General features: G+C 48.1%; 1 protein-coding gene across 18 annotated transcripts in view; it reads right to left on the bottom strand.

The window, feature by feature from the left end:
- Tpm3 (tropomyosin 3) overlaps positions 1-8,060 on the bottom strand; it is a 30,470-nt gene that overhangs the window by 14,078 nt on the left and 8,332 nt on the right. For 17 of the 18 annotated variants that reach the window (XR_002026028.2, XM_010643954.3, XM_010643952.3 and 14 more), the window contains one exon: positions 2,033-2,166. Coding sequence is in view for 17 of the 18 variants with exons in the window: in XM_010643954.3 (XP_010642256.2) it covers positions 2,033-2,166 (134 nt within the window). In the remaining variant the exon portion in view is untranslated. Of the gene's footprint in view, positions 1-2,032; positions 2,167-7,655; positions 7,680-8,060 lie in introns of those variants that run through there. The other variant, XM_033758452.1, reaches the window with a different exon arrangement.

Raw genomic sequence — 8,060 nt, 5'->3', positions numbered from 1 at the left:
AAAAAAAAAAAAGAAATCAAATGTTATTGTCTAAGAATCTAAAGTTAAAACTAAGTCTCTCTCCCTATTTCTAGTCCTGCCCATCAGAGATAACCTTTTCTTGGGGGGTGGGGGGTGAGACAGGGTCTCACTATGTAGTTGAGACTGACCTGGAACTCACTATGTAGCCCAGGCTGGTCTCGAACTCACAGCGATCCTCCTGCCTCAGCTTCCTGAGTGCTTGGATTACAGGTGTGAGCCACCATGCCTGGCTCACAGATAACCTTTTAATATTCTTTCCAAAAATGTCATATATAGCTATATGAAAGAACTATTTTCCTCACTTTCTCTAATTTGGACTCCATTCTGTGTAGTACACACACACACACACACACACACACACACACACACACACACACACACAGCTGTCTCACTCATCAGAAGCACAGCTGCCCTTTGCTAACAGAGCTCTAGCAGGGCTTTGTTTTTGTTTTTTTCAGACAGGAGCTTGCTATGTTGTCCAGATTGGCCTCAAACTCACAGAGATCCTCCTGCCTCAGTCTCCTGAGTGCTAGGATCACAAGTGCATGCCATCACACCTGGCTCTGGCAGGGCATATTTAATTCTTTTTCTTTTTTTTCTTTTTTTTTGAGACAGGGTCTCACTATGTAGTTGAGACTGATCTGAAACTCACTATGTAGCCCAGGCTGGTCTCCAACTCACAGCGATCCTCCTGCCTCAGCCTCCCCTGTGCTCGGATTACAGGCATGAGCCACCACACCTGGCTGCATATTCAATTCTTAAAGGCCAAGATCAAACTGTTGCGCACTTCTGTCCTGGTTCACCTATTATGTGTCAAGGAACTAATTAGCAGTTTTCACAAAGATGAGCTGAGATTTGTTTCTCAGTATTCTACTGGAAAGGGGGTGGGATCCAAGACCCCACCCTCCTCACCCCTTGGTTCTAACAGTGCAGCAGACAGGATCCAGAGGAAGTCCATCACTGGGCTCCACTGGCAGGGTTTGTGATTCAGTGAGTCGGAAGCAGAAGCTGAGAATTGGAATGTCCCGCCCATTCCCGGGCGATACTTCTAGACTGGGACCTGACTTTGAGAATCTGTGTTGGAGGAATTAAGCTCAGCAATGGAAACAGGTGGTTCACAAAGTGGAAGCCAGACTGTTGACCCATTTAAAGGAATATCAGATCAATTTACAGAAAAATACCAAGGTCAAATGCGGTCTCAGAGTTACGGTAACCCACACTCAGGTTTTCTCTAAGAGGAGAGAACACACAGAAGAAAAGAAGACCCTGTAATACAGAAAAAACAAATGTGGGGCTAGGAGTGGGGCTCAGTGGTAGAGTGTGTGCTTGCACAGCATGCATGAAGGCCTGGGTGCAATCTCAAGGACCAAACAACAAAACAGGTAGGGAAAAATCTTGGTTGGAGATGTTTTCGTTTACAGTACTTGGGAACGAATTCAGACCTTGCACGTTCTAGACAAGCACTTTCTCACTGAGCTACATCCTCAGTTCACGAACAGCCTTTTTTTTAAAGGTACCATGTTTTACGTTTATTAAAGATATAAAAAGAAAAGAAACGTGCTCTGCAGAAAGTGCATTCTGCGGGGTGGGGGAGTGAACGGACACACGTGAGAGTACCGGGTCCTGAATTTCTTAAAGTCCACACGCCTGTAATCCCAGCCACTAGGGAAGCTGAGGCAGGGAGGATCGAAAATTTGAGGTCAATGTGGCAAGACTATGTCTCAAAAAATTAAAAAGTAAAAAGTGTTGGGGGTGCCAGGCATGGTTATCACATACTGTAATCCCAGCACTTGGGAAGCTGAGGCAGGATTCCAGCCAGTTCCAGGCCAGCCTGGGCTATATAGTGAATTCAAAGCCAGCCTGAACGACACAGCAAGGCCCCATCACAGAAAAAAAGGGGGGCACGGGGGTGCGGCTCAGGGCTAGGTTTCCCCAGCATTCTCAAGCCCTGGCCTCAGTCCCCAGGGCAGAACGAGACATCCCATCCCATCAAGCTGCCCTGCAGGCAGACCTCTCACTCTCATCGGCAGCTTTCTCAGCTTCCTCCAGCTTTTGCAGGGCAGTGGCCAGGCGCTCCTGTGCACGGTCCAGCTCCTCTTCAACCAGCTGGATTCTACGGTTCAAGGAGGCCACTTCTGCCTCAGCCTGCATTTGGGTAAAGAATGGAAAAAGAAGGTAGAGGCACAGTGAGAAGGACAGTGTGACAGTGAGGCAGCTCTGACTACAGACCAGGAGGAGCCAAGTCTCCGGCACAGCAGAGTGTGTCTTAGCTCAGCTGCACCAGGATCGAGCAGACGTCATTCTATATATACATCAACGAGCTCCCTTATGTTCCACAGCAAGTGTTTTAAAATTCAGGTTCTTGTTGGGCGTGGTGGCGCACACCCGCAATCCTAGCCCTCGGGAGGCTGAGGCAGGAGGATCGCTGTAAGTTGAAACCAGTCTAGGCGACACAGTGAGTTCCAGGTCAGTCTCAACTACATAGTGAGACCCTGTCTCCAAAAATAAATAAGTAAACAAATAAAATTCAGTTTCTCGGGCTGGGGATGTGCCATACCCTTCTGACTCAGCTCAAATTTGTGAACACAACGAGGTCGCAGAAAATAGCTGGAGATAGGTTTGCTTTGCCTGCCAGCTGGCTCATGCTCAGCAACTTTTTTATAAAAGTGTCAGAAAGTGGCGAAGTAAATAAACTAAGCTATTTAACTCAATCTGCTGTTTAACTCGAATTAACCTTGGGATGGCCTTAGCTACTACATCAGGGAGATGAGCAGCCCTGAGAAATGTCTTCCAGAACAGACTCCCAGACTGGAAGCAAACACGAGGAACACAGGGAGACCTACGTACACCCTACCCTGCCAGCACGCTCACTCCTCGGAGGTGATAGGAAAGGCGAGCTCCTTCTGACTAGAGTCATGTGGTGATGCTGTTACCACAGAGGGCAAGGTGAAAGGAGAGGAAGGGAGGGAAAATGTTCCCACTACTCCCACCACCACCCTCCACATCTCCGAACGGTCTCCTCTCTGCTTCTCAAGTCATCCTCTTGGCTTCACCCTCCAGGACAGCTCACGACAACCTGCTCCCCTGCCTTCATCCCGCGACAAGGCAGCAGCTTGAGTACAAGTTGCCCAGTGGACTGGCTATGGAATGAGAAACATGGAAGGGAGGAGGCAGCTTGCCTATAGTAGAAAAGCCTCCTTCCTGTGACTCCCTTAACCACAGGAGAATTTAATCTGCCCTGCACACCACCCAGTTCAGATGCTTATCCAAGTGCCTGGTAAACACGATCTCTACAGCCCTGAATTCCATTACCCTGATTTCCTCCTAGCAGGAAGGGGTGGCGGCAGCTACAGAAATCTGGGCCACCAGCCCTATAGGGAAGGATATAGCCCAAAAAACTGTTAACTATCAGGATTTGAACAAAATTTTCCACATATACAGGAGGCTCAAGGAACTGGGAAGAGGGGCAGGGAGCTGGAGCTATATCCTAATCAGGCTACAGAACAAGAAAAACCAAGTAGTCTGCACAAGCTGGAATTACTAAGAAACAATTTGTGTTCCTAACTATACCATTCACAGCATCACAAAGACAAGTATTCTCTGCTTCCGTCTCTTCCAGAAAAACAGATGTCCCGAAAATAACACAGATTTCTTCTCATAAATTCATCAAGGCCAATCAGTCAAGAGCAAGGCAGGCTACCAGGAACTCTGAAACACTGGCAGTACAATACAATGATTTACCCTCTCTCAAATGCCTAAAATGAAAATGAAAAATGCAACTAAATTTAGAGGAAGCACATGAAATGTAAGGCTCTATCCAGCTCAGTAGCTACCCAAACTGAAGAAGATAACAGGTTCCGGGGGTGGGGGTGGTGCAGTTCCCATGACAACAAGCTGGCTCAGGCAGTTTCTCCCACAAACCAGCATTTACAATAGAATTCTTCGCAAAGCTGAAAAGGGAGGAGAGCAAGAGCATGAGCACAAGAACAAGGCCCTACCAGAATCAGAATCCAGATGACACTCTACAGAAGCTTCAGAGAGAGGGCTGGAGGTGTCCATCCTTGGACACAGAAAGTCAGTTCTCTTTACAAAGAAAGGACAGTCTGCAGGATCAAGAGCTGAAACTTTATGTTAAAGGGCTAAGAAGACAACCTGACTTTAACTCCACCCAGGGCCTGTGCACCATGCCTAGCACTTGTGGGTCAGCAAGATGTGCCATGCAATAGACCAACAGGCTACCCGTGCAGACCAGACTGGGCCTGGGGCTTCTACAATCAGCCAGGTTAGCAGACCTGCCCAGATGCAGTTTGGGTCCTTCAGTCTGACCACCTTTCCTTCAGGTAATCAAAGGGTTTTCTCCACTGCTTGGGCGCGGAGAAGGCAGTGGATGCAGCAGCCATGGGGCCAAGTGACCACAGCTGACAGCAGCCTCAGCTGTGAGTCTGGGTTAAAGCTCCCATCCTCCACACAGAGTCCCAAGCACGACACCATACCCCTCACGGTGCGAGTTGATGACAGGAAGCTGGTGCTCAGAAGCAGAACAAGGCCAAGGACAGAAGGGGATCAGCAGAAATCTGGCCCTCAGCCATGCCGGGGTTTCTCCTTTTAGATAAAAGCCACAGATGGAATTCAAAGGAAAGAGAATATACTAGAAGCAGGGCTTGAGCTTGGAATGAGGGCCTGCATCCATTTGCAAGTCGGACCACCCTATCCAGGGAGCCAGACCCTGCATTCTTAGAGAACTAAAGTTTCAGCAAGGGGAGCACAGCAGAGCAATCGCCTGCCCAAGTAAACAAAGGTGGGACGTAGGAGGGCACTGGAGCAAAGGGCTGTTAGCCTCTCCCCTGTGAGTTGAGCTGCTAGAGGGCATGGAGAGCAACTGTAAACCCCAGAAAGGCAGTGAGGACTTGCACACACCAGACCCCATCACAGTATTCCCACCAGTCCAGGAACACCGAGCTAAGGCCATAATCCAAACTGCTATTCAAAGCCACTCACACTCAGTAGTACTCCTAAGCTTTTAGACCAGAGCAAAAGAAAAAAGAAGGGGTGTTGGGAGAAAGGTACTCGGGGAAGGGGGGGTTACAATGAATTGTACACCTGTAATTCCAGCACTCTGGGAAGCTGAAGCAGGAGGATCTCAAGTTCCAGCCTAGTCTGGACTCTAGTACCTCACCACACATCCACAAAAGTTACAACAGTTAGCGAGCAGTGCATGCATATAGTCCCAGGTACATATTTGGGAGGCTAAGGCAGGAAGATCACTGGAACCCTGGAGTCAAGGGCAACCTGGATCCTATCTCAAAAAAAAAAAAAAAAAAAAAGGTTACAACAGCAAATTTCTAATTTTATATATTTACTACCATCACCAAAAGAAAAGTAAGAAAAGACTACATTTAAATTTTATGTTGTCAGGCCGGGGATTTAGCTCAGTGGTGCCACTTGCCTGCCTTGCAAGCACAAGGTCCCTAGTTTGAACCCCAGTACCAAAAAAAAAAAAAAAATGTTGTCACCTATTTAATAGGTTATACAAAGGAAACTCAAAACTGAAATTGGATTTACCAAGATGCTACATAATAAATAAAAGGTCAATGTCCAGGTCAAGGGCAAAAAAGAACTGACTTCAAAACTTCAGTGTTGGCCAGGCTCATGATGGTGCAGCCCTGTAATCTCAGCATTCAGAAGGATGAGCAAGAGGATCGCCATGGGTTGGAGGCCAGCCTGGGCTACAATAGTGAGTTCAAGGCCAGCCGCATCTACCAAGTGAGACCCTTCTCAAAAAAACAAAAACAAAAAAACAAAATAAACAAAACAGTGTTTCAGCTTTGGTCTCCTCCAGCTCTGCCACAAGAGCATCTTGGATGATCATACAAAGGAATCAAAGAACAGTAAGAACAGTCCCACGAACAGCATGGGATACGACCAAAGTGTACTATGCTTCCAGAACCAGAGGAGGAAGGAGCTGGCAAAACCCACATTCCAGAAAGCCTAAGAGAATAACAGCTCTCAAGCAGCCCCTCCCTTCCCACACAGGTGTCTTCTAAGTAAGGGTTCAAAGTTCACTAGAGCAAAAAGTCAAAAGATTAAGCTCTGTCAAACTAGGGAAGAGAAGATACTGGTTTCACCAATATTTAACTACTACTCGACTTCCTCTTCTGAGGACTTCCTCACTAGACCCCAGCTCAATAAGCAAATTTGGTAGGCTTTGAGGCAACAACTAACTTGAAAAACACGTGAAGCGGGGCCTGATGGCGCATGCCTGTAATCCCAGCTCTCAGCAGACAGAGGATCGAGGTCAACCTAGGCGACACAGTGAGTTTGGGGCCAGCCTGAACTTCACAGAAAGACGTGAAACTACTCACTCTGCTATCACCCTAGAGCCACCAAAGGTGGAAAAAAACGAAGCCAAGTGTTTCTACAAGGAAAATTACCAAATCCTGGGACGGACACACAGGTCATCTACCCTGGAACTGCTGCTCAGAGCCCTTATTTATTTATTTATTTATTTATTTATTTATTTATTTATTTTCTTGGTACTGGGGATCTAACTCAGGCCCTTGCCACTTGCAAGGCAGGTGTGGGAACCACTGAGCCAAATCCCCACCCAGAGCCCATATTTAAATGTGCAACCAGGGCAGGGATTTAGCTGAGTTGTTCCTCCGCCTGCCTCAAGCACAAGGACCGGGAGTTGGATACCCGGTACCAAAAAAAAAAAGTGCAGCCTAAGATTCTGCAGTTCAACACACCACCAGTTCCTTCTACAACATTTTGTCTTCCCTTTTAAGGCTATCAGGTCTCCAGAGCACAGGAGACAAGAAAATGTCTCTAGTCGTGAAGCGTCTCACTTGAACTGATAATCGTAAGTTACTAGCAAACGGAACAGAGGAACACTCTATCTAGAATATGATGACCCGGCCACGCGTGGGGGCCCACACCTGTGTGGCAGCAAGAGGAAGCTGAGGCAAGATTACAAGCTTGAGGCCAGTGTGGGCTACATAATGAGACTGTCTCAAAACAAGAGTGACTGAGGAAGACAGTAAGTTCTAGCTAGAGAACAGCGTACCCTTCCTACCCTTTTCCAAACTCTACTCTTCCCACTGAAAACATTCCCACCCACTCTCCGGAGCAGCGGTAAAAAGAAAATAATAAAAATAAAACATACCAAAGGGAAAAAAATACACCACCAATAAATCACAAGAGTTCTGCCATCCGGTCTTCAAACATGAGCAATAGCTACTTTAGTCTTAAAATCCTGCAAAACCCAGCGCCTCAACTCAGGAGATCCGCTAACATTGGTTAACATTTCTAAACGAAAAGGGGTTTCAAGAAATCTCAAGGATAGCTATTCATTACACCAGGTGAACAAATATTGATCTTTTAAAAAAAGAGATACTGTATTAAGCAACTGGGAAAGGAGCAAAAGAGCATCATCAGATTCAAGCAGAACTCGTTATTCTGTTTCTGCCCACAGCACGTTGCCCAGGTCAATCAGAAACCCTGAGCCTGGCACCGCAACTGATTCTCGGCAGCGCACTCCCTTATCAACTCCTGCTGCTAGAAATGTCTCTCAACGAGTTCAGCTTGCACTGACCACACTTCAGCAACAAACGTCTGCTTGTGGCAGAAGCTCCAACCTTCCAGGTCATCGTGGGCAGGGCCAGGCAAGTTAGGTCGGCTCCTACATTTGCACTAATGGAGGGACAGCAGTACCATGTCCCCCTCCGGCTTCACGTCGCCCGAGTGCGGGTGCAACAGCTACAAGAGCTCGCATGAGAGGAAAGGGCCCCGGCCGGATGATGGGAGGCGGTGCTGTGGCCTCCAGCTCCACCAGGGAGGGAGGGCACCGCGCTTCCTCTGCCCCGACTGCTGCCTCATTTCCTGAGGAGGAGGGAGCGGAAAGGCTGCCAGCGGGCCAAGTCGGGGGGCTTTCCGGCGGTCCCCACCCTCCAGGCCTCAGCCTCGCAGTGGAGGTTGGGTCCCCGCCCGTCCAGACCGGAGGAGCACCAGAGACACACGATCACCCCGGGGGCCGGAAACCT

The sequence above is a fragment of the Fukomys damarensis genome, unplaced genomic scaffold (assembly GCF_012274545.1).
Source record: "Fukomys damarensis isolate Sample0158 unplaced genomic scaffold, DMR_v1.0_HiC HiC_scaffold_33, whole genome shotgun sequence".
In the NCBI taxonomy this organism is placed as follows: domain Eukaryota; kingdom Metazoa; phylum Chordata; class Mammalia; order Rodentia; family Bathyergidae; genus Fukomys; species Fukomys damarensis.
Note: the sequence above shows the minus strand (reverse complement) of the source record. Positions and strands in the feature narration are given on the sequence as shown.